Source organism: Anomaloglossus baeobatrachus, chromosome 1, assembly GCF_048569485.1.
Source record: "Anomaloglossus baeobatrachus isolate aAnoBae1 chromosome 1, aAnoBae1.hap1, whole genome shotgun sequence".
Lineage (NCBI taxonomy): Eukaryota > Metazoa > Chordata > Amphibia > Anura > Aromobatidae > Anomaloglossus > Anomaloglossus baeobatrachus.
The window spans coordinates 609,194,648-609,221,046 of NC_134353.1; the positions used below are offsets into that span (position 1 = coordinate 609,194,648).

At 44.7% G+C, this 26,399-nt stretch overlaps 1 protein-coding gene across 2 annotated transcripts in view; it reads left to right on the forward strand.

The window, feature by feature from the left end:
* Positions 1-24,586, forward strand: part of NAA35 (N-alpha-acetyltransferase 35, NatC auxiliary subunit) — a 153,206-nt gene extending 128,620 nt beyond the window's left edge. For both annotated transcript variants that reach the window (XM_075318499.1, XM_075318487.1), the window contains exons 18-23: positions 1,601-1,737; positions 1,936-2,003; positions 2,355-2,495; positions 17,517-17,639; positions 20,333-20,413; positions 24,298-24,586. In XM_075318499.1, coding sequence (XP_075174614.1) covers positions 1,601-1,737; positions 1,936-2,003; positions 2,355-2,495; positions 17,517-17,639; positions 20,333-20,413; positions 24,298-24,357 — 610 coding nt within the window. In that variant the 3' untranslated portion in view covers positions 24,358-24,586. The remainder of the gene's footprint in view (positions 1-1,600; positions 1,738-1,935; positions 2,004-2,354; positions 2,496-17,516; positions 17,640-20,332; positions 20,414-24,297) is intronic.
* Positions 24,587-26,399: the final 1,813 nt, after the last annotated feature.

Genomic DNA, 26,399 nt, shown 5'->3' on the forward strand with positions numbered 1-26,399 from the left:
TTTTTTTTTTTTTTTAGTTTATACACAGTGTTCTTAAAGGGAACCTGTCAGCAGATTTGGTGACTATAAGCTGGGCCACCACCAATGGGCTCTTGTATACAGCATTCTAGCATGCTGTATATAAGAGCCCAGGCCTCTGTGTAGAACATAAAAATGACTTTATAATACTCACCTAAGGGGCGGTGCGGTGCAGACTGGTCAGATGGATGGCTCCATTCTCCGGTACCGGCGCCTTATCTTTCGAACATCTTTGTCTTCCTTATTCTGAAGCAGGGTGCATGACGCGTCCTACGTCATGCACAACACAGGCCAGCATTGAGGTCCTGCGCAGGCGCGCTACAATGCTTTGATCTGTCTTGCTCAGGCAAATTTACTATATTTATATTTTAGTTTTTTTATAAACTGTTAATCACATCAGCCTAAATTTCCCAACATAAAGTACAATGTGTCACATAAAGCAATCTCTGAATCACTGTGATATGTGGAAGCGTTCCAGAGTTGCCATATACAGGGACACTTTCAGATTTGAAATAATTGTCCAGGTCAGGAAGGTGAAAATTGGCTTTACTGTTTAATTCCCTTAACACCATTTATCTGCAGATTCTTACTGTATTTGCAGGGAACTAGGATTTTTGCAGCCAGCCAGGTCCTTTTTAATATCCTTTGTGCTTGATGTGAGCATGTATCTTCTGTTTTAAAGCACCACTAAAGTGGGTTTCTCTATTCTACTGCTGGAGTGGTGCTTCAAATCGAAATTCCTTGACCCCTATCACATACTCACTTTCCGGCGGCTTCAGCTTCTATATCTGCCACTCCAATCGGTCTCTGGTGGTTTGTGACATGCAGGGACACACAAGGTCACATATCAATACATCTTGGAAAGTCGTCTTCTTGCTCTCATTGACTTGCAGTGAGAGCTTTTGACGTAACGTCTTACTTTCGGCCAATCAGAAGTTAGTCACAAGATTGCGCCATGGGACAAGAAGGGGAGTATATAACAGGAGGCAGGGGGCATACATTTAAAGCCCCACTCCAATGCTGAAATAACCCCCCCCCCCCAACCCTGGAGTGGTGCTTTAAGAAGGTATTGCTGTGTTCTAAACTGATGAGTGAAAATAATTTTTGGTTCTTTTAAGTCCTCCTTGACTAATCTTGCTTCATAATGAAAGGGTTTAGCCATTACTATTTTATTGCTGGCCTTACATTAGTTAGGATTGGCCATCAACATCTAATCGGTGGGAGTGCGACACCCTATTCTGAGCTGTTGCTTATAGTGACCGTAAATACTTGCATTTTTCTGGACACACAGCAGCTCCATCATTTATACAGTTTCCATCGCTGAGTACTACAGATCCATCCCTATTCATTTGAGTTATAGTTTTGATGGTGGCGTTGTGTTCCGGCAGCATCCAAGAACTTCCGACTGCTGCTTTTACCGGACGGTTATTGCACTTATATCAGATGTTGATCATTCATCAGCGTTTGCTTTTTCTGTAATTGGAAATACTTCTAAATAAAAATACAGAGTATATTAGATAAAGGCTTAACGTTTTACTATAGAATGAAAATGTTTAGATGAAGCATGTTTTTTTGCATATAGGTATCTTTCTGAATTCCTTTACGCTTGGCTGATGTCCACACTTAGTCGGGCAGACAGCTCCCAAATGGCAGAGGAGCGCATAATGGAAGAACAGCAGAAAGGACGCAGCAGTAAGAAGACCAAGAAGAAAAAGAAAGGTACATATGAGTAACAAATAGCGTTAAATATGTAAAATATTTTGTCCCCTCCAGGGACAAGCAGTTGAGTCATTTCAGCTTACAGATTTGCATTTGTTGGCTGATATTCCTGCAGGTCTGAAAGCTGAAATGACACCTTACATAGAATATTTCAGTGCTGACCTAGTAAATGCTGCTCTTTATATTAATATTTTGCAGTCCGTCCACTGAACAGGGAAATAACGCTAAGCCAAGCATACCAGAATATGTGTGCAGGAATGTACAAGGTAAGCGCAAAACATGTTTGGAGACATTTTTGTTACTTGCCACAAGAGTTTAGTCTTCAAGTAAGAACTTCCGAGCTTGAGTAAAATCAAAGCAACCATTTGTTTTATTTGTTTTACTGTTTGGACTCCGTGGATTAGATTTTGCTAATGTGATAACTGCTTAGCTCCCATATTTGTGGCCATTTTTCAATTTTTTTTTTTTTTTGGTCTTTCAACAGCTTTAACTTTTTTTTTCCCTTTGACAAAACCGTATGATAGCTTGTTTTTATGTGTATATGTAAATGTTTTTTTACTACTTGAAAATAATCTACTTCGCTAAAGAAGTTCTTTTAATATTCTCTATTCCTTTAGACAATGATTGCATTTGACATGGATGGAAAAGTGCGAAAACCCAAGTTTGAGTTGGACAGTGAACAAGTTCGGTATGAGCACAGATTTGCGCCATTCAACAGTGTTATCACACCTCCACCAGTGCACTACTTACAGTTTAAGGTAATTTTAATACCCTGCCTGACTGCTCTTATTATTTTTAATGGATTTGGCTGACATAGATTGGCCAGCAGTCTAAATCCAGTTAAAATTAAAGTCTAGATCACGTGACGTCATTATCCCCCTTTACTCAGACCTCATCTGGAATACTGTGTCCAGTTCTGGGCACCACATTTTTAAAAAGACATCAACAAACTGGAGCAAGTTCAGAGAAGAGTGACCAGAATGGTGACTGGTCTGCAAACGATGTCCTATGAAGAACGGTTACAGGATTTGGGATTGTTTAGCTTGCAAAAGAGAAGACTGAGAGGAGACTTAATAGCTGTCTACAAATAACTTAAAGGCTGTCACACTGTAGAAGCAATGGGATTGAACTGATGGGGAGGAGACACAGATTAGATATTAGAAAAAACTTTTTGACAGTGAGAGTGATCGAGTGGAACAGGCTGCCACGAGAGGTAGTGAGCTCTCCTTCAATGGAAGTCTTTAAAAAGAGGTTGGACGGACATCTGTCTGGGATGCTTGAGTGAATCCTGCTTTGAGCAGGGGGTTGGACTAGATGACCCAGGAGGTCCATTCCAACTCTACCATTCTATGATTCTCTTGTATAAACAAATTCGTGTTCTTTTAACTTCTTGGGTGTCATCTGCCCTACATTCATGGCACAGTGCCGAGAACTTAAAGGGGATCTCTGGTCATATTATTATTAATGGAATATCCTTAGATATAGGTAATCAATATCCCATCACTGGGAGTCCGATAACCCAGCTGCCTCATTCAATAGAGCAGCACTACACAACTCCTTTCAGCATGTAGCGAATGACGTAAATACTCCACATTAGCTTCTTCAATAGAAAAGTAGTTGATCTGCGGCCACTACACCTTTAATTGTGGTGAGCTATGCAGGTTCATTCAGTGTTTGTTTATATCTGGCAAATGATTAGTGGGGGTGCTTGGGTGCCATAACTTGGCAAATGAAACTCCACTCACAAAAAGTTAGGGATGTTTTGTCATTCAGGTAAAATTTATGGAAAATGTTCATGCTGTAGTGATTTTTGTATCATGTAATGGAGATTTCTCATTTAAAATAATTTATTGAAACAAAAGCCAACAGTCCTTTTCTTTGTCGCTCCATTGGGAGACCCAGACAATTGGGTGTATAGCTTCTGCCTCCGGAGGCCACACAAAGTATTACACTTTAAAAAGTGTAACCACTCCCCTCTGCCTATACACCCTCCCGTGCATCACGGGCTCCTCAGTTTTGTGCTTTGTGTTGAAGGAGGCGCACATTCACGCAAGCTCCACATTTTAGTCAGCAGCAGCTGCTGATTATATCGGATGGAAGAAAAGAGGGCCCCAGGGCCCCCGGCATGCTCTCTTCTCACCCCACTAAGTCGGTGGTGATGTCAAGGTTGAGGTACCCATTGCGGGTACAGAGGCTGGAGCCACATGCCGTTTTCCTTCCCCATCCCTTAGAGGCTCTGGGAGAAGTGGGATCCTATCCGGTCATCCAGGCACTGGGACCGGGCTCCCTCCGCAGCCCCTGTGGGAATCTGCCGGACAGGAGACTTAATATCACCAGGGACAGGCCCTGCATCCAGAAGGTACTCTGTGTCCCCTTGGGGACGGTGTATGGAGCGCTCGTGTCACTGACACCGCAGCGGCTGCTGTATTTTTATGACGGCCGGGACTACCGCGCTGACCGGGCCTGTTTGTCGGCCGCGGTATTAAATTTAATCCCCGGCTTCTGCGGCCTAGTACCATAACTCCCGCCCCCGGGCCTGCCAGTCAGGGGTAAGGGCGGGACGGTCGACTTGACGTCGACAGTGAGGGCTGGAGCATACATTAGGTGTCCTCCTCCCCCCTCACTGATCACTGTGGGGCACCAGATTCCAGCACTTTATTAGTCGCCGCCCACGGCCCCCTCCTCCCCTGAGAGCTCCGGCAGCCATTTTTACATCATTCTGCCGGTGGAGGATTTCAGAAACGAGCTCTGCAGCTCTGGGAGGCCCAGGGCAGGGAATCTGGTGGTCACACAACCGCTTGGGCGGTCGGTAAGCCACACCGGTCACCGGTGCTGGTCCCCCTGGGGTGCCGAAGTGTATATATTTATAGATATAGCTGTATACATTTTCTCTGTTCGGCCGCATTGTTTTTGCTGGCTATATACCCTCAGTGATCACTCTCCTAGGACACAACAGCATGTCGTTCACAAGGAGCAAGGGTGCCAAGACACAGGGTTATTTTGCAACCTGTACCTCTTGTGCGGCTATGTTACCTGCAGGTTCCACCTACCCTCACTGTGAGCAATGCTCGGCCCCTGTTGCACTCGCTCAGCCGGAGCCTCGGGCACTGGTGGGACCCTCGGCTCAGGTAGAACCGCCGGCTGCCCCTATCCAGGTGACAGGGACAGAGTTTGCAGTTTTGGCTGAGAAACTCTGAGTCGCTTTCACAATCCATGGCTCAGTCTATGGACAGATGGTCTGCTAAGATACTAGAAGCCTTGCAGTCCAGACCGGTCCTTACACAGGCCCCGGGCACTGTAGGATCATCGCCCCCAGGGCCCTCTCGGGCTGCGCCGCAGCGTGCTCCTGGGGTGGCCCCTATGTCTCACGGGGAGGTCTCCGGAACGGACCCCAGTCCCAGACCGGCTAAGCGGGCTTGCTGGGAATCTTCCCCGACTTCATCACGCTGTTCGGGGTCTCAGCTTGATGACTCTCTGGAGGATGAAGCGGACATCGCAGCTCAGGGCTCTGAACCTGACGTTGCTCTCAATCTTGATACACCTGAAGGGGACGCCATAGTAAATGACCTTATAGCATCCATCAACCAGGTGCTAGATCTCTCTCCCCCAACTCCACTTATAGAGGAGTCGGATTCGCAGGAAAAGCACCAGTTTAGGTTTCCCAAACGTACACGGAATGCGTTTTTCGATCACTCTAACTTCAGAGAGGCTGTCCAGAAGCACAGAGCATTTCCGGACAAGCGCTTTAATAAGCGCCTTAATGACACACGTTACCCCTTCCCCTCTGACGTAGTTAAGGGTTGGGCTCAATGTCCCAAGGTGGATCCGCCAGTCTCTAGATTGGCGGCTAGATCCGTAGTTTCAGTGGCAGATGGTTCATCGCTCAAGGATGCCACTGACAGGCAGATAGAGCTCCTGATGAAATCCATCTATGAAGCCACAGGTGCGTCTTTTGCCCCGGCCTTCGCAGCCGTGTGGGCACTCCAAGCTATCTCAGCTTGTCTGTCTGAGATTAATGCGGTCACACGTACCTCTGCTCCGCAAGTTGCGTCCTTGACTTCTCAGGCGTCGGTATTTTCATCCTACGCCATGAATGCTGTCCTGGACTCTGCTAGCTGTACAGCGGTAGCGTCCGCCAATTCGGTGGCAGTCCGCAGGGCCATGTGGCTACGCGAATGGAAGGCAGACTCTGCTTCCAAGAGGTTCTTAACCGGTTTGCCATTTTCCGGCGACCGATTGTTTGGCGAGCGATTGGATGAAATTATTAAGCAATCCAAGGGAAAGGACTCGTCCTTACCCCAGTCCAAGCCAAACAAACCTCAGCAACGGAAAATTCAATCGAGGTTTCGGTCCTTTCGGCCCTCAGCCAGGTCCCAACCTTCTTCGTCCAACAGGCCACAGAAGGGCCAGAGGAACAGAGGCCATTCATGGCGGTCTAAGTCACGTCCACCAAAGGCCGCCGGAGGCACCGTCTCCAAGGCGGCCTCCTCATGACTTTCGGCCTCCCCAAACCGCATCCTCGGTCGGTGGCAGGCTCTCCCGCTTTTGCGACGCCTGGTGGCCAAATGTCCAAGACCGATGGGTGAGAGACATTCTGTCTCACGGTTACAGGATAGAGTTCAGCTCTCGTCCCCCGACTCGTTTCTTCAGAACATCTCCGCCCCCCGAGCGAGCCGAGGCACTTTTTCAGGCGGTGAACACTCTGAAGACAGAAGGAGTTGTGATCCCCGTTCCCCTTCAGGAACGTGGTCGCGGGTTTTACTCCAACTTGTTCGTGGTGCCAAAAAAGGACGGATCATTCCGTCCCGTTCTGGACCTCAAACTGCTCAACAGACATGTTAGAACCAGACGGTTTCGCATGGAATCTCTCCGCTCGGTCATCGCTTCGATGTCCCAAGGAGACTTCCTAGCATCAATCGACATCAGGGATGCGTATCTCCATGTGCCGATCGCACCAAAGCATCAACGCTTCCTGTGTTTCGCCATCGGGGACGAACACCTTCAGTTTGTGGCACTGCCGTTCGGCCTGGCGACAGCCCCACGGGTCTTCACCAAGGTCATGGCATCCGTTGTGGCGGTCCTACACTCTCAAGGCCACTCGGTGATCCCTTACTTGGACGATCTCCTAGTCAAAGCACCCTCCCGGGTGGCATGTCAACACAGCCTGACCGTGGCTCTGGAGACTCTCCAGAGATTCGGGTGGATCATCAATTTCCCAAAGTCAAAGCTGACACCGACCCAGTCACTGACTTACCTCGGGATGGAGTTTCATACTCTCTCAGCGATAGTCAAGCTACCGCTGGACAAACAGCGTTCGCTGCAGACAGGGGTACACTCTCTTCTTCGGGCCCAGTCACACCCCTTGAGGCGCCTCATGCACTTCCTGGGGAAGATGGTGGCAGCAATGGAGGCAGTCCCCTTTGCGCAGTTTCATCTGCGTCCACTCCAATGGGACATTCTCCGCAAATGGGACAGGAGGTCGACGTCCCTGGACAGGAACGTCTCTCTTTCCCTGGCAGCCAAAACCTCTCTTCAGTGGTGGCTCCTTCCCACTTCTCTGTCAAAGGGAAAATCCTTCCTGCCCCCATCCTGGGCTGTGGTCACGACGGATGCGAGTCTGTCAGGGTGGGGAGCGGTTTTTCTCCACCACAGGGCTCAGGGAACCTGGACTCCGACAGAGTCCTCCCTTCAGATCAATGTTCTGGAAATAAGGGCAGTGTATCTGGCCCTGAAGGCGTTTCATCGCTGGCTGGAGGGCAGGCAGATCCGCATACAGTCGGACAACGCCACGGCGGTCGCGTACATCAACCATCAGGGCGGCACGCGCAGCCGTCAAGCCTTCCAGGAAGTTCGGCGGATTCTGCTGTGGGCGGAGGCCACAGCATCCACCATCTCCGCAGTTCACATCCCGGGCGTAGAAAACTGGGAAGCAGACTTCCTCAGTCGCCAGGGCATGGACGCAGGGGAATGGTCTCTTCACCCGGACGTGTTTCAAGAGATCTGTTGCCGCTGGGGAACGCCGGACGTCGATCTCATGGCGTCTCGGCACAACAACAAAGTCCCGGTATTCATGGCACGGTCTCAAGATCACAGAGCTCTGGCGGCGGACGCATTAGTTCAGGATTGGTCGCAGTTTCGACTACCTTATGTGTTTCCTCCTCTGGCAATGCTGCCCAGAGTGTTACGCAAGATCAGGTCCGACTGCCGCCGCGCCATCCTCGTCGCTCCAGACTGGCCGAGGAGGTCGTGGTACCCGGATCTGTGGCACCTCACGGTCGGTCAACCGTGGGCACTCCCAGACCGACCAGACTTGCTGTCTCAAGGGCCATTTTTCCATCTGAATTCTGCGGCCCTCAACCTGACTGTGTGGCCATTGAGTCCTGGATCCTAGCGTCCTCAGGGTTATCTCAAGATGTCATTGCCACTATGAGACAGGCCAGGAAACCAACGTCCGCCAAGATCTATCACAGGGCTTGGAGGATCTTCTTATCCTGGTGCTCTGATAAGGGTTTTACCCCCTGGCCGTTTGCCTTACCCACCTTTCTTTCCTTCCTTCAATCCGGAATGGACAAGGGTTTGTCTCTCGGCTCTCTCAAGGGACAAGTTTCGGCGCTTTCCGTGTTTTTTCAAAAGCGTCTAGCCAGACTTCCGCAGGTCCGCACGTTCCTGCAGGGAGTTTGCCACATAGTCCCACCTTACAAGCGGCCGCTGGAACCTTGGGATCTTAACAGAGTGCTAAGGGCTCTTCAGAAACCACCCTTCGAGCCGCTGCGGGATGTCTCTCTATCACGTCTTTCGCAGAAGGTGGCTTTTCTAGTGGCGGTTACGTCGCTCCGTAGAGTGTCGGAGCTAGCAGCGTTGTCATGCAAAGCCCCCTTCCTGGTTTTTCACCAGGATAAGGTGGTTCTGCGTCCGGTCCCGGAATTCCTCCCTAAGGTGGTATCCCCGTTTCATCTCAATCAGGATATTTCCTTACCTTCATTTTGCCCTCATCCAGTTCACCAATGTGAAAAGGATTTGCACTTGTTAGATCTAGTGAGAGCACTCCGGCTCTACGTGTCTCGCACGGCGCCCCTGCGCCGTTCAGATGCGCTCTTTGTCCTTGTCGCTGGCCAGCGTAAAGGGTCGCAGGCGTCCAAGTCAACCTTGGCTCGGTGGATCAAGGAACCGATTCTTGAAGCCTACCGTTCTTCTGGGCTTCCGGTTCCTTCAGGGCTGAAAGCCCATTCTACCAGAGCCTTGGGTGCGTCCTGGGCATTGCGGCACCAGGCTACGGCTCAGCAGGTGTGTCAGGCGGCTACCTGGTCTAGTCTGCACACTTTAACGAAACACTATCAGGTGCATACCTATGCTTCGGCAGATGCCAGCCTAGGTAGGCGAGTCCTTCAGGCGGCGGTTGCCCACCTGTAAGAGGGGGCCGTTTTCGGCTCTTTTTATCGAGGTTTTCTTTTACCCACCCAGGGACTGCTTTTGGACGTCCCAATTGTCTGGGTCTCCCAATGGAGCGACAAAGAAGAAGGGAATTTTGTTTACTTACCGTAAATTCCTTTTCTTCTAGCTCCTATTGGGAGACCCAGCACCCGCCCCTGTTCCCTTCGGGCTGTTTGTTCTTTTGTGTACACATGTTCATGTTGAATTGTTCTTTTGGTTCATGGTTCAGTTCTCCGAACATCCTTCGGATTGAATTTACCTTAAGATAGCTACTGGGTATCAATTCACTGGTAAGTATCTAGGAATAGCAAAGTGAACAGAAAAGATTACGCCTAAAACTTAGCCTTTAATCTGATATAATTAAAAATCCAAAAAGGACCTAAAAAGGACAAACAGACCAATAAAACAGCCAATATACTCAAACACAGTAGAGGACCAATTGGCTGATCACACAAATTGATATGTGGAGAGTGACATTCATATATGTAGTTGTCAAAATGTACCGCAATAAATATCAGCAGTATAAATCATATAATGAATGATACATACTATGCAGCCACAAAAAACACCTGCCAAAACTGCAGCTGGCGGTGAGTAAATGATGGAAAAAGGAACGGTCTTACCCCATCTGCCGTGTCACCCTTTCCCTGTTAATATGGAGCACTTATTGCCGGATGTTTTTGGTAACCATAATAGATGAGATCGCCTGGTCCTTTATCTGGATGACTCGGGGTCTCCAACGCGTTTCTTTACATCATCAGGGGAGGATAAAGATCCAATATTCAGGTCACAATAGGACCCATGCAAAACAGCATAGATTACTGTTGAAAAGCATAGGCACAAACCACATCAAATGAAGGGGGGGGTCTATGTCAGTAATAAAAAGCAGGCGGCCCGATACAAAGCGGCGGGTACAGCTTACCTCCATCAATACCAGGGAACTCCTGGGCAGAGTGCGCCTGTCATAGCTCGCCGTCGGGTTTAAATGAACCGCTCACTTGCGATGGCGTCTTACGTCACATCCGCATGCCGCAGTGAACCCACTTCCGGGTCACATGATCGCGGCCGCGATGTGCACGTCACAAAGGGGCGTAAGTAGTAGTCATGTGAACCATGACGTAGCAGGTAAATGACTACAACAAAATGGCCACGGTTGGTATCGTAAAGCCAGCGATACAAAACGGCCATTTAATTCAAAATAGCGGCCCATCAACATCAATATTGGGCCGAAAAAGGCCTGTCACATACATTACAGGCACCCAGATAGGTAGGAGGCTCATAGAGACAACAAGCAAAGAAAAAACCGATATAAAAGAAAATAAACCAGCAGGCGTATTAATTCAGGAGAGGGAGTGAGGAAGAAAAAAACACAGATTATATCCATCGCTTATATAATAGCAAGGGACCAGGACAAAAAATAGAGCGAAGGATCAGGAGAGGTCAGTAAGGACTCCGGAAAAATTATTATGTAATAGATTGTGGTAATGTGAAGGGCAAACCCGATTAAATGGGCAGAAAGGTAAGAAAAAACCACCACCACCCTGGACCTATCCTAATGCCCTATATTTAAACCTGACCCTACCTATTTGTGGAGGTCGGCACCCTGGGACAGATCGGTGATTGGTGCCCCCACTCGGGCGACGACTAACCCTCCTAACCAATATCTAAACTAGTCTACCACAAAGGGTGCAAAGGAGAGAGCTTCATTGAGGCCCAAGGGTTTGCTAGTTTTCAGCCAAAAGATCCACTTGGTTTCTTGTTTCAGAATTTTGTTATCCCAATTACCACCTCTGAGGGGGGGAGCCACAACATCAATACCCTGGAAACTGATTGATTTAATGTCTCCTGCATGATGTTCCGTAATGTGACGGGCCACAGGAGTATCATTGCCCAGGCGGATATCACGGATGTGTTCCCCTATTCTCCTCCTAAATTCCCTTTTGGTCTTTCCCACGTATTCTTTCTGACAACTACAGGTGGCTTTGTATATAACGCCCTTTGTTTTGCAGTTAATGAATGAGCGGATATCAAAGCGCTTCCCCAGGACGTGGGAAAAGAAAAATTTACCTGGGTTAATGTGACCACATGCAATGCAGCCGCTACATTTAGATCACAAACTGCTCCCTGAAATTAATGACCCTCTTATTAGAAGAGGAGAAGAAGAATTTGGCCAAACTAGACGGCCTACTCAGGGAACAGATTGAGATCACAAAAAAATTTTCTAGTGAGACGGAATTTGGGACGAAGGAGACCACCTTACAGGGTATTATTGAAAAACATCAGTATCATCTGAAGGAGAAAAAACACAGGTTTTACATCAGAGACGTGCAGGAATTTAGAGACAACAAGGCATATAATTTTCCTGTTATTAGATACAATAAACCTAGTGATACAGAAGGTACATCTACTGATACAGAGTTTTCTGATACAGAGGGGAGGGGGAATCAGCGGAGGACTAAACAAAGGGGAAGAGGTAGGAATTCCGATAGAGGTGGTTTTAATAAGGGACCTTTTTTAGAGTCCAACCACTTTCTGAGGAGCAAACAAGGCCCAGTGGGATACAATCCACAGGGGATTCAACCCAGATAATTAACCTCTCGGATAGACCTCTCTCCAAGTTGGAAATGACGGTACTCAGTAAGGGGCTCTCCTTCGTTCCTACGTCTGATTTCAATCATTTTGATGCGGTAAAAGATCTCAATTTATTTACACGAAAACTTAAATGGAAGAAATACTTTGCCATGGAGAATAAGAAAATTTGTAGAGAGATGGGTATTGCGAATGATCTGTTGGAGGATGTCAGATTCCTTTATAATTTGAGTGATATTAATCCAAATTCTGAAAGTAGAGGTCCCTTTACTGACCTGAAACTAAAGAGCAGTAAGATGCCTCCGGCTAATAGTCAGGTATCCTCCATTGATATTTTTTGCAACCTGGTCACAAGGGATCTGGCTATGATCACCGAGAAGCACAATAGCAAATTTAATCTTACCAAAGATGAGATGGAATGTCTTGGGAACCTGGAGAGGGACACTGATATTGTGATAAAAGAATCAGATAAAGGTGGCAACATCGTACTTATGAATGTCTCTGATTATAAAAAAATGTGTATGGACATCCTGGATGATAGATCCAATTATGAGAAACTTGATCGGAATCCCACATCTGACTATCTGTCGACTTTGAGAGGACTATTGTTGAGTGCACGTGACAGAGACTTGATCAGTAAAACTGAATTTGACTTTTTATATCCTCCGTTCCCAGTGACTCCTACCTTTTACTGTCTACCGAAGGTACACAAAGGCCTATCCCCTTTGCGGGGCAGGCCAATAGTGTCGGGTATCGGAAGTGTCTCGCAGAATATAGGTGTCTATGCTGACAGAATATTAAGACCCTTTGTTACATCCTTGGGCTCTCATCTTAAAGACACTACAAATTTGCTTAAAAAATTGGAGGGTATCACCATCGAGGATGATGTCATCTTTGTGAGCATTGATGTTGAATCCCTCTACTCCTCAATTAGACACGACCTTGGTTTACAGGCGGTAAGTTTTTTCTTGAGAAGTAGGGGGCAACAATTTGATGATCATAACTCTTTCCTTTTGAGTCTTGTTGAATTTTGTCTCAAAAACAATTCCTTTTTGTTTGACGGTCAGGTATTCCACCAGCTGAGGGGGACCGCGATGGGGAGTCCGGTGGCCCCATCGTATGCTAACCTCCTTCTCGGCTGGTGGGAAGAAACCTGCGTTTTTGGTGACTCATCCCCTGTGCCTCAGGACAGCATCGTCTTGTGGTGTCGTTTTATAGACGACGTGTTTGTCCTGTGGAGGGGCACTGAGGATGAGATTGTAAGAACGGTTGCTGCACTTAATGACAACTCCTTGGGTCTATTTTTTACTTGCGAGTTTGACAGATGGAAGTTACCCTTTTTGGATGTACTTGTTGAGAGGGATTCTGTGGGTGATTCTGCGTTGGGAGAGCAGTCCTCCCAATAGCCTAAAAAAAGGCATCCCAAAGGGTCAATTTCACAGATTAAAACGAAACTGCTCGGACGAGCAAGGTTTTCGACAACAGGCGCGTGACTTAAGCCTCAGGTTTCAGCATAGAGGCTACCCTGACCATGTGATTAAGAAAGCCTTTTTTGAGACTCAACAGAAGACTAGGAATGACTTTTTGCACGGACCAGGGAGACCCACATCTGATGAGGAATTTATCCGGTTCATTACCACCTTTAATAATGGATCAGGGGAGGTTAGAAGGATCCTTGAGAGACATTGGTCCATTCTCAAAATGGATAATGAGATCGGTGATTTTCTTCCCAATGCCCCCTCAGTGACCTACAGGAAGGCCCGCTCGATTAAGGAGAGACTGGTTCACAGCCATTTTTCTAGTCCTAATAGGACATGGCTGAGGAATCCAGTCAAAGGATGTTATAAATGTAGCGGCTGCATTGCATGTGGTCACATTAACCCAGGTAAATTTTTCTTTTCCCACGTCCTGGGGAAGCGCTTTGATATCCGCTCATTCATTAACTGCAAAACAAAGGGCGTTATATACAAAGCCACCTGTAGTTGTCAGAAAGAATACGTGGGAAAGACCAAAAGGGAATTTAGGAGGAGAATAGAGGAACACATCCGTGATATCCGCCTGGGCAATGATACTCCTGTGGCCCGTCACATTACGGAACATCATGCAGGAGACATTAAATCAATCAGTTTCCAGGGTATTGATGTTGTGGCTCCCCCCCTCAGAGGTGGTAATTGGGATAACAAAATTCTGAAACAAGAAACCAAGTGGATCTTTTGGCTGAAAACTAGCAAACCCTTGGGCCTCAATGAAGCTCTCTCCTTTGCACCCTTTGTGGTAGACTAGTTTAGATATTGGTTAGGAGGGTTAGTCGTCGCCCGAGTGGGGGCACCAATCACCGATCTGTCCCAGGGTGCCGACCTCCACAAATAGGTAGGGTCAGGTTTAAATATAGGGCATTAGGATAGGTCCAGGGTGGTGGTGGTTTTTTCGTACCTTTCTGCCCATTTAATCGGGTTTGCCCTTCACATTACCACAATCTATTACATAATAATTTTTCCGGAGTCCTTACTGACCTCTCCTGATCCTTCGCTCTATTTTTTGTCCTGGTCCCTTGCTATTATATAAGCGATGGATATAATCTGTGTTTTTTTCTTCCTCACTCCCTCTCCTGAATTAATACGCCTGCTGGTTTATTTTCTTTTATATCGGTTTTTTCTTTGCTTGTTGTCTCTATGAGCCTCCTACCTATCTGGGTGCCTGTAATGTATGTGACAGGCCTTTTTCGGCCCAATATTGATGTTGATGGGCCGCTATTTTGAATTAAATGGCCGTTTTGTATCGCTGGCTTTACGATACCAACCGTGGCCATTTTGTTGTAGTCATTTACCTGCTACGTCATGGTTCACATGACTACTACTTACGCCCCTTTGTGACGTGCACATCGCGGCCGCGATCATGTGACCCGGAAGTGGGTTCACTGCGGCATGCGGATGTGACGTCAGACGCCATCGCAAGTGAGCGGTTCATTTAAACCCGACGGCGAGCTATGACAGGCGCACTCTGCCCAGGAGTTCCCTGGTATTGATGGAGGTAAGCTGTACCCGCCGCTTTGTATCGGGCCGCCTGCTTTTTATTACTGACATAGACCCCCCCTTCATTTGATGTGGTTTGTGCCTATGCTTTTCAACAGTAATCTATGCCGTTTTGCATGGGTCCTATTGTGACCTGAATATTGGATCTTTATCCTCCCCTGATGATGTAAAGAAACGCGTTGGAGACCCTGAGTCATCCAGATAAAGGACCAGGCGATCTCATCTATTATGGTTACCAAAAACATCCGGCAATAAGTGCTCCATATTAACAGGGAAAGGGTGACACGGCAGATGGGGTAAGACCGTTCCTTTTTCCATCATTTACTCACCGCCAGCTGCAGTTTTGGCAGGTGTTTTTTGTGGCTGCATAGTATGTATCATTCATTATATGATTTATACTGCTGATATTTATTGCGGTACATTTTGACAACTACATATATGAATGTCACTCTCCACATATCAATTTGTGTGATCAGCCAATTGGTCCTCTACTGTGTTTGAGTATATTGGCTGTTTTATTGGTCTGTTTGTCCTTTTTAGGTCCTTTTTGGATTTTTAATTATATCAGATTAAAGGCTAAGTTTTAGGCGTAATCTTTTCTGTTCACTTTGCTATTCCTTGAATTTACCTTAGACCAATTTATAAGTTTCCTCCTTCCTGCTTTTGCACCAAACTGAGGAGCCCGTGATGCACGGGAGGGTGTATAGGCAGAGGGGAGGGGTTACACTTTTTAAAGTGTAATACTTTGTGTGGCCTCCGGAGGCAGAAGCTATACACCCAATTGTCTGGGTCTCCCAATAGGAGCTAGAAGAAAAGGAATTTACGGTAAGTAAACAAAATTCCCTTCTTTTGGTGTTGTATATCCACTACTGTTGTGTCTCTAACTTTTAGTGTGTCTTTGAGCATCAAGTACAGCTTGGCAACGACGTTTCACGCTGTTCACAAGTGGAGTTTTTTTTTTTTTTTTTTTTTTTTTTTTTTGCTGAGGCATGGCTTCCCAATCTTCTTAGGTTATGTGCGCATGTTGCATTTTTGTGTGGACCACATAGATACACATTTTTGATCCCAAAAAACATTCCTTGGCATGCATTTCTTGCCGCGTTTTACTGCGTTTTTTTACAGTGTTTTTGTCCAGTGCATTTTTTAAGTCAAATCTATTGACTGGAAGGGCTCAAAAACGCAGAAATAATTGACATGCTGCATCTATGTGGTCACCAAAAAAAGCTGCAACATGCAGACAGCAAAAATGAAATCTCATAGACTTTGCTCGGGAAGGAATGCATGCAGTTTTGGGACTAAAACTGTACCCAAATAATGCACAAAAACGTGATAAAAAAGCAGTGTGCACTCAAGGCCTTAAAGGGCAGCCCTTAGGGCATTGAGGTTCTGTGGTACAGGGTTATGAGCCTCTACACAGCTACTCAGCTGATCCCATAGGCTTTCTATGGGATTCAGTCTGGAGAAAGTGCAAGACCCTCCATTGCAGGTGCTCCAGGCTCCAGCTGCTGTTCCCTAATGATGTATCCACAATGAGCTGGGACATTGTCATCCATGAAGATGAAATTAGGCCTGTGTTGTCCAGGCAAGGCACAATGACTGCTTTTATGATCTTAATTAAGTAGTAGGGGCTTGTCACTGTACCATTCACAATGTGTAGGACAGTTCTGTATTCACTACACACACCTGCCCACACTGTAACACCACCACGACCAAAGGCTCGTCTAGTAACAACAGTGACTGATGCAAAGTGCCCTCCTTTGCGTCTCCAACAGTGCTGTCTGCCATCATTTTTGCTCAGCGTGAATTGGCTTTTCTCAGTGAATAGCACTGAGGCTCACTGGTCCCTCGCAAGACGATGTCTCCTTTGCCTGGTGGTGTGGTCAGGTACCCTTGCAGGTTGTCTAGTATGCAGACCAGATCTGTTGATGACACTCTGTGACCACTTCCATCTGAGAACATCCTGCTTGAAGCTTCCCAATAGTGAAGTACTGTTAAACAAATGTTGGGTATCGTCTTGGTCTCATGATGTCAATATATGATCAGCATGAGGAGGACCGTATAAATACCAATTCTAATTGAACTCTGAAATTTATTGAGCGATTCAAGGATCAAACTCTTATTGTGAAGTTTTCCACTAAGCTCCTTATTAGAGAATAGCCAGTTGTGCAAAAAGTACTGAATCGTTGAACATTTTTACATCTGCATTCAGAAGTTTAGAGACGGTCACATGAAGTTTACCTGAAATGATTAGAGGGCATATTAGTATCAGCCTAAAATGTCACCCAAAAGCCAAATATCCCTAACTTTTTTGTAGTAGTGTATATTGGTGACCTATTCTAAGGGTCATCAGTGTTGTGACAGGAGAGCCCCTTTCTGAACAGCTGCCATGCATTTATATATCTGTTATATGTGCCACAGAACTGAGCCAGCTCCCACTGGAGATGCTGTGGGGAAAGTGTTTTACAGAAAGATGAGGTTACTTTTTTATTTTTGTTTTACACCTCATTAATTAAAACAAACCATATATAGCAGCCAGCAGTACACACAACTTGATAGCTTACACTATAAAGTAGAAATCCCTCTTCTATTATATTTACCTGTAAACGGTATTTCTCTTGGTTAACCTTGTGAGTGTAGTGGTACTGTTTTTCATTCTAGATTACTTTTTGCCTTTGTACTTTACACATTTAAATGTAATGTAATAGTCCTCATTTTTGTAAATCATAGGAAATGTCTGACTTGAATAAGTACAGCCCCCCTCCCCAGTCTTCAGACCTTTACATGGCAGCCAGCAAACACTTCCAACAAGCAAGAATGATATTGGAAAATATCCCTAATCAAGATCAAGAGGTAAGATGTTCCCTTCCTTATACTTTACTTCCTCTCACAATGGCTGAACCTGGCCTCCTCTCTTCATAATTGCACGAATGTTATTTTCAGATGCTCTGCTTCTCTTATAATTGCATTTACTGACCTGCCGTTTATTTCATTTTTTTTTTTTTTTCATTTTTACACCTTCTCTTTTTAGTAGCTATTTTTTTTTTTTTTTCATTGGTGGCTGTATAACGTTTTTAGTAATGTGGGACAAATTTGTAATATTTTTAGCACTGATGTGGGGTCCATCTAAATGACTGTAATTTTTCTCTATGCACAAATATAGAAAGAAGAGGTTTATTTTTTTTTTTGTCTTTTATTTAGTGTTCATCGTACACAAAATAAACTGTTAAATTAATTCTGCAAGTTATTATGGTGGTGTCAATACTTAATATGTGTAGGTTATGTTTTTTTTGTTATATGTAGCGTATGTAATAGTGTGTTTAGTGTGTTTAATATATATTTTTGTGTGGGAACTTTTTTTTTTTTAGCAGAAGCTTTATACACTGGGTTTTTTTTTCACATAATATGCATGTTCCCTTGACCTCATACAAAACCTCTGGGGAAATTTATTTTTTGTCTTTTATTGTTTTGTTTTTTTGTTTCCCCCCCCCCCCACTGCAAGTGAGGCACCTGTAGGATCCTAGTCAGGGTATGTTAGGACCCAGCAGCTCTGCTATGTCAGTAAGGACCAGTGAACTATGTGATCTCCAAGGAGAGAAGCATCAACAGTATACTTACTAAGCACTATGTAGCCAGCAACCGTGAAGACAGAAGCAGTAATAAACCACTTCTGTCTTCTCCGCAGAGTCTCCAGTTATGTATGAGAGCTCGTGACTGAACCTGCTCCTGCTAGATTGCAGGATCTGTAAATTCGCCTTAAATTTTGCCTTGGCACTGGGTTTTAGCCCAGGACAAAGTGCCTTCAACTTATGGCGCTTGGTCATCCATAATTCATCTTTCTATGTTATTTAGAGCATCGTATGATAAATGTAGGTCATGCTGTGCTTCCCAATGGTGAGGTACTGTTAAAACAACAAATGTTACGTGTCTTGATCCCATGATGTCAAAATGTGAACAGCATGATGAGGAGCACTGTTTTACATACCAATTCTAATTTAACTGAAATTTATTGAGCAGTTTTTTTTTTTTATCCTGTAACACATGGAGAGTTGGAAATGTTTTGGGAATAACACTTTAATCACATAAGATCAATTTTCTGGCACATGAGACAGATCAATTTGCCATTTATACACCCCAATTTTGGTCTGATTAGATATCCGTGTATACATAAAGACCCCCTTAGAATACTGGATTAGCAGTTTATTGGTTGATATCCTCCTCAACAGTCTCCTGAATCGGATGGCGCAGTCTTCACTGAATATGGTCTTTGGCCTAATTCAAAGGCCGACTTTTCGACTTAATATTTTCAAAGTGAAGGCTATCGACCAATGCCAAAAGGAGACCCTAAAAGTAAAACATATTGTTAGCTTTTAATGCTGAAGCTTCACACAGAGGTGTCCTGCAACAGTGAGTCACAGACAAGTCATGCTATTAAACAGTCATGCAACTTGTCTCCAGTAAGCTGTCATTTGAGTATTTTAGAGCCCCAACGGCAAAAAAAAATAATATTTGGAAACCTATGTGAATCTCTGGTGTAAAAATTGGCAATGTGACACCTTAGGAAATCATTGGATGCAATGGCTCCATGTAGCCCCAGCAGATTGCTCCCAAGAAAATATATATAATTAACAGATTGCATCCCTACAACGGACGACTGGTCTAAGGGCGCATTTAGACGTCAATACAAATCGTTCTGAGATGGAGCTACAATACATGGAAATATATGAAGCTGTCATGCTCAGGTCAGGAGACCCATGGCCAGTCCATGCATTGTGGTGTCATCTCAGACTGATTTGTACGGAGGTCTGAACGTGCCCTAAGAAATCTTCACTTATCAGTGTATCCAGTACGTGTGACGTCCGTTTTCACACGTACTGGAGACGTGGACACATGTAGACCCATTAAAATTAATGAGCTTGGTCACACATTCATGTTTTCACACGGATCATGTGTCCCTGTGGAGCACATGCATATCTGTGTACTCCATACAGCAACATGTTCGATTTCTGTCGGCAGCATGGGTGTCACATGGACCACACACTGATGTGTCCGTGTGACACGTATTGGCGAAAACACAGGTGACATAAAATTAGAGTTTTTATACTTACCTGTCTCCGGCATTGCTGTCGCTGCCTCTGCTGTTGCCTCCGGGTCCCACTCATTAAATATTCACTGCGCTGACCCGGAAGGAACGGCAGCAGAGGAGACCGGGAAGTATACTAGCTCATGGCTGTCCGTGTGCTATCCGGATGTCACATAAATTGCACCGGGACTACACACGCACACGTACCTTCACCACAGATCGTGCAAAACGTTAGTGTTTTACACGGATGTGTGAAAGAGGCTTAACACTGAATAGCCATATTGAGATTTACTTGGCTCATAAGGGAGATGTGTATGTTAATGTCAAAAACACAAACTATATGTTCTGCTTGCAGGCATTAGATGTTTTATTTGTCTTGGCAGTTTACATATAGCTGTAAAAACATATAGATACTTGCATAAAGATGAATTTTTTTTTTTTATTTCATTTATTTCTTTTTAAGGTGAATGAGATTTTGAAGGTATCGAAAAACAATATAGTAGTAATGAAGTTACTTGCTGGAGGTCATAAAAAAGACTCTAAGGTAAGTGTAGTGAGAAGTAATATTCCTGAGGTGTGAGTTGTGAAGCGACACTTCTAGAATTTCTGGGGAAAAAGAACTAACAGGTGGCGTAAACTTTACTTTTTTTTGACATCCATCCTACCCACCCCTCCACCCCCAGTGGGGGATATTCTCTAGGACACGTTTCAGTGATTTGATTATTTTTATTGCATTTTTTAGGAAGTTGTGGTGAGTAGAAAAACACAATTCTTTTTGTTTTTTGGGGGTTTTTTGTTTTGTTTTTTTTTTTTTTAACAGCGTTTACTTTACCACTTTAATATTTGGTTGGGTTTGACTTTTTACAGGCAGCCTGCTTCATATTTGATATTGTCACAGTTTGTCAGCTAGTTCTTGTTGCTACTGTTACAGGGAGCAGCCAGCCTTGTAACACAGCCCACAGCCACATATAACACAGTCCAGTTATGGTGCAGGTTCTGCTCCTAAAGCCGCTCCCTAACATGGGGACCTGATATAGAAAGCAATATCAAGTGCTACATCGGAAAGGGGTTACAGTCGATTTGTTATATTTCCCCTCAAACACCTGTTTTTAGCAACCTTTGGTATAAACATTCTGTAGATGTCACCAATTTTACCCCTTTAAAGTTTTTCAAAATTTTTGTCACCCAAGAAATCCTAGAACTTATTGCTTATCAAACAAATTTATATTCCTGTCAGTATATTTTTCCAAAAAAGCACATCCTTCCATTCCTGTTTCTGGATCCCCACAAATGTCCCCCAAATAAAAAAAACAAAAAAAATAATTTTTGGGCATTACCCTTAACATGGTTATAGTAAAAAAAAAAATAAAAAAAAAATAGCCCACTCTGCGTTCCTACTAGGCAACAAAACCTGTCCATATCACCCCTGTATTTGCAGCTGTCATGACCTGGTGCCGATATGCCTAATGAGTTTTCTATTTTAGTGATAATTCCCATGCACCTCCCCCAAAGACATTTTGCCAATTATGATCACTTTAACAAATTGAAACCCCTAATTTCCCTGGTTTTAGAGGAGGAAAATAGGAAAATAAAATAAGATTTTAAGCAAAAAATGTGGTCATAACACACTGTTATGGGGCGAAGATCTGCTGCTGACACTGTTATGGGGGAAATGTCCCTAAATTCTCTACTAAGGTACCCCATCCTGGTAATGATCCTCTTGCCTTGTATATGATCCCCATGCTTGTATATATGTCCCTCATCCTGGTACAGCCCCCATCCTGCTATGTACCCCCATCCTGCTATGTACCCTCATCCTGCTCATAATATACCCCATCCTGGTGTATGGCCCCATCCTGCTATATACTATCATCCTGCTCATAATATACCCCCATCCTGCTATATACCCCAATCCTGCTATATACCCACATCCTGTGGCACACAAAAAAATAAACGTTCATACTCCCCTTTCCTCACTCCCTATAGCATCGTTCCTCCTCCCGTCTGTGCCAGCAGCAGCGCCGCTCAGTGGAGCTGGCTACGATCCCTGAGCATCGCGATGTCCTCCTGTCTGTGCTGGCCGCTGGTGCGTGTGGACACGTGCGCACAGCGATGACGTCATCGTTGTGCGCATCGCTATTCTCCACACACAGCCGCAGCCGGCACAGACAGCAGGACGAGCGATGCTGCAGGGATCGTAGCTGGTGAGTATACGGATTCACAGCACCCCGCGCTGATGATGATGATCATATTTTGAGCATTTTATCCTTCAGTACAGTTTATTTTTCCGCATACGATATACACAATACGCAACTTCGGGACAACTGTTTTGTTGTCAAGACCAAGTTTTATAATCGGCAAATGTGTTTTTAGGACAGGTCGCCCTTTGTGAGTATTAATTCCTGGAAGGATTTTGTTTGGTAATTCAGTGCCTCTGTAAGCTTTCAATGAGCCCTGGAATTCCATCAGTTTTATCCTGAAAACCAAATGGTGCAACATCTATTATAGGTACATGCATGTGTACAGTACTCACATTGGTGCCATATTGGATATGTTTCTGAGCACAAAAAATAGTGCAATAAAACTTGGTGTGTCCCTCAGAATGTACAAACAAAATTCATAAAACTGTGGGAAAAAAATGTGATTAATTTTTCATCCTTGTGCTGCATGAACTGCATAAAAAAATGGTGGTATCGCACTGCTCACCACTTCCTAAATACATTAGAGGATAGAATTTACAAAAAACCCTCATTTATACGAGTTTTCTGTTGTTCTTGAACCCAAGAGCTCTGCAAATATGGCACTGTATTCCAAATAGAGCCAAACTTGTGTTCCAAAATTCAAATAATGCTCCTTACCTTCTAAGCCCTCCCATTTGCCAAACAGAACTTTTTGACTTTTTCTATGGAGTCATTGTCGCGCTCATAAAGTGGGTAACAAACTTTGGAGTCCACTTTTTGGTTTTAACCTCTTGTGAGAAATTTTGGTGCTAAAGCAACATTTTTGTGGAAAAAAAAACAACAAAGTTTCAATATCTGTAATGTTATCAAATTCTGTCACGTACCTGTTGGTGCCAAATGCTCACTATACCCCTGGATAAAATCCTTGAGGGGTCTAGTTTCCAAAATGGGGTCATTTGTGGGGAGTTTCTGCAGTATAGGTAGCTTAGGGGCCCTGAAAATGAGACCTGGTGCTGGCAATCTACAAACAAAGGTTTTTGTCCACATGTGGGGTATCAGCACGCTCAGAAGACACCGGGTAACAGATTTTTGGCTCCATTTTGTCATGATATCTTTTGTAAAAGTCAATAAATTGGGGCTAAAGCATCATTTTTAGGTAAAATGTAATTTATTTTTTCATTCCCCTTTGCATTAATTCCTGTGAAGGATTAATAAGCTTGCTGAATGTGTTTGTGAACAATTTAAGGGGTGCAGTTTTTAGACTGGTGTCACGTTTGAGTATTTTGTCACCTAGGCCTCTCAGTCACTTCAAATGTGATGTGGTCCTTAAAAAAAAAAAAAATAAATAAATAAAAAAAATTTCAAAATAAATCTGCAGGTTTACGCAAGTACAGACACTCCCCATTTTATCCTTTGGGATTTGGTGAGTGCTGTATCAATGCTACGGTATGTGCGGCTACAGAAATTGTTGCAGATTTCCCGCAGCTGCACATAACTGCATGTCAATTATTCCTGCGGAAATATCTGCGGATGTCCCGCCTTTCCGCTATGGAGATAGAGAGTGGGACGTCCGCAGGTATTTCCGCACTTGTCCCGCAGGTTTACCGCAACAAAAAAATACTTGAATCCCGCAGCAATGGATAGCTGCGGATTCCGGGTTGCAGCGGCGTGAAACCTGCGGACAAACCTGTGGCACAATCCGTGGGTACGTTGTCCCGTGGGCACATAGCCTTAGTCATACACGTACTGCCTTCTTATGCCCCATACACATTAGTGGGCATACACACTCCAGTGTTCTTTTATGAGATGACCTCTGCCAAACCTTTCCTGTTAGCCGCTTATCTTCCAGGGAACAAAATGATGGGCGATTGAAAATTCACTCTGCCGTATCCTTCTTTTCCCCAATATCATCAGGGTATTACTAATTGGGTATTGTGTATGGACTTTACACAAGTACTGAGCAGCAGTGACACATTTCTTCAAACCGATTTGATGATATTAAGTTCTCCTAGTTTTACATAATGGATGAATATTATTAAGAGAAGATGGTAAAAGGTTTTACAACATTAACCTATTTTTCCGTCTGTAATATAGCATAACTAAGATGGCAAAGAACCTGATTTCTTCTTGTATATATTCTGCCTTTAGACCACTTGTGGTCAAGCAAGTTCAGGTAGTTTGTCCAGTAAGCCTTATTCATTCCTGTTTTCTATGTATGCACATTTATCGTTTTATTTTTCTTCTGCAGGTTCCCCCCGAGTTTGACTTCTCAGCTCACAAGTATTTCCCTGCTGTGAAACTGGTATAAATGGTCAGCTAAAAGACTGTACGATGTTTTACAAGGAGCGTGTTCTGGTCTGGTAATGTGTACTGATTGCAGGACACATGTGAAACTAGACTTTTTTTTCCATTTTATTTTTTAGTGCACTGGTTACTTTTATGTAAAGCCACAAGGTGGACAATCTTTGTAAATTGGCTGTGTGGGATTTAATTCTTGTGTTATAATACCAATGTTTTCCATTAAATATTTAAAACATCTTGAGTGTCTTCATTTCTACTATTACCAAGGATCCTCAGTTCAGGATGCTGCACTTCATTGCATGAAACAAGTCTCCCAGTACAATGATTTCTCTAGAAAATAATAAATTGTTTATCGCTGAGAAGGTGTTTAATGGTTATATAGTCTAATATATTAACTTGCTTATCTTCAGTTGGCCTTGAGTAACAACTTAAGGCCACGTCTCACTAAGCGACATCGCTAGCGACATCGCTCCTGAGTCACGGTTTTCATGACGCAACAGCGATCTTGCTAGCGATGACGCTGTGTGTGACATCCAGCAACGACCTGGCCCCTGCTGTTAGGTCGCTGGACGTTGCTGAATGTCCTGGACCATTTTCTTCAAAGGCGATGTCCTGCTGGGCAGGACGCATCGCTATGTTTTAGACTGTGTGACAGGGTCCCAATGACAGCAGAGATTGTTATACAGGTTGCTATTGCGACCTGTATCGTTACTGTGTCGTTGGTAAGGTCTGACTGTGTGACATCTCACCAGCGACCTCCCAGCGACTTACCAGCGATCCTTATCAAGTCGCATCGGTTTCGGGATTGCTGGTAAGTTGCTAAATGTGACGGGGGCTTTATGCTCTAGTGCAGGTCTGCAATTGCAGCATTTCATTGGAAAAAGTCATTGTGTTATCAAACACACCCTACACATAGTATGAGTTTCTATAATGCAGACAGAAGGCTCTATGTAGACACTGTTCCAGGCTGAAATGCATGTCAGCTCTGAAGCCTTCAGAATTGTGAATGCAGCTGTGGTTCACACACAGCATAATTTATACTATGGAATCCGCCCACAAACTCATCCAAAATCCTTCAATTAAATAGGCATATCTTAAAAAAAGAACCCTCAATTTCTTTACCAAGTTGGAATACTACCCTGTGACCCAGTTTCCGAAGGGAGGGGATCATGCTCTTTCAGTATGACAGCACTTATTGGCATTCTTGTTTCCCCTCAATGAGCTGTAGCTCCCCACGACAGCAGCCCTCATGCAGTCCTAAACCATGACACTCCCACCATCCTGCTTGACTGTAGGCAAGACACACTTGTCTTTGCACTTCTCACCTGGTTGCCATCACACACTTTTGACACCATTTGAACCAATTATGTTTTTCTTGGTCTCATCAAATCACTGGACATGGTGAAACTGGGAAAAGGCATCAACATAGAGTTTACAGGAAAAAAAAGAGGCATTCAAAGAAAAGAACACGGTCCCCACAGTCAAACATAGCGGAGGTTCCCTGATGTTTTGGGGTTGCTTTGCTGCCTCTGGCACTGGACTGCTTGACCGTGTGCATGGCATTATGAATCTGAAGACTACCAACAAATTTTGCAGCATAATGTAGGGCCCAGTATGAGAAAGCTGGGTCTCCCTCAGAGGTCATGCGTCTTCCAGCAGGACACTGACCTAAAACACACTTCAAAAAGCACTAGAAAATGGTTGGAGAGAAAGCACTAGAGACTTCTAAAGCGGCCAGCAATGAGTCCAGACCTGAATCCCATAGCACACCTGTGGAGAGATCTCAAAATGGCAGTTTGGATAAGGCCCCCTTCAAATCTCAGGGACCTGGAGCAGTTTGCCAAAGAAGAATGGTCTAAAATTCCTGCAGAGCATTGTAAGAAACTCATTGATTGTTACCGGAAGCGGTTGTTCGCAGTTATTTTGGCTAAAGGTTGTGCAACCAAGTATTAGGGTGAGGGTGCCAATACTTTTGTCCGGGCCATTTTTGCAGTTTTATGTGAAATGATCAATGATTTGATTTTTGATTCATTCTTTTTTGTGGTTTTT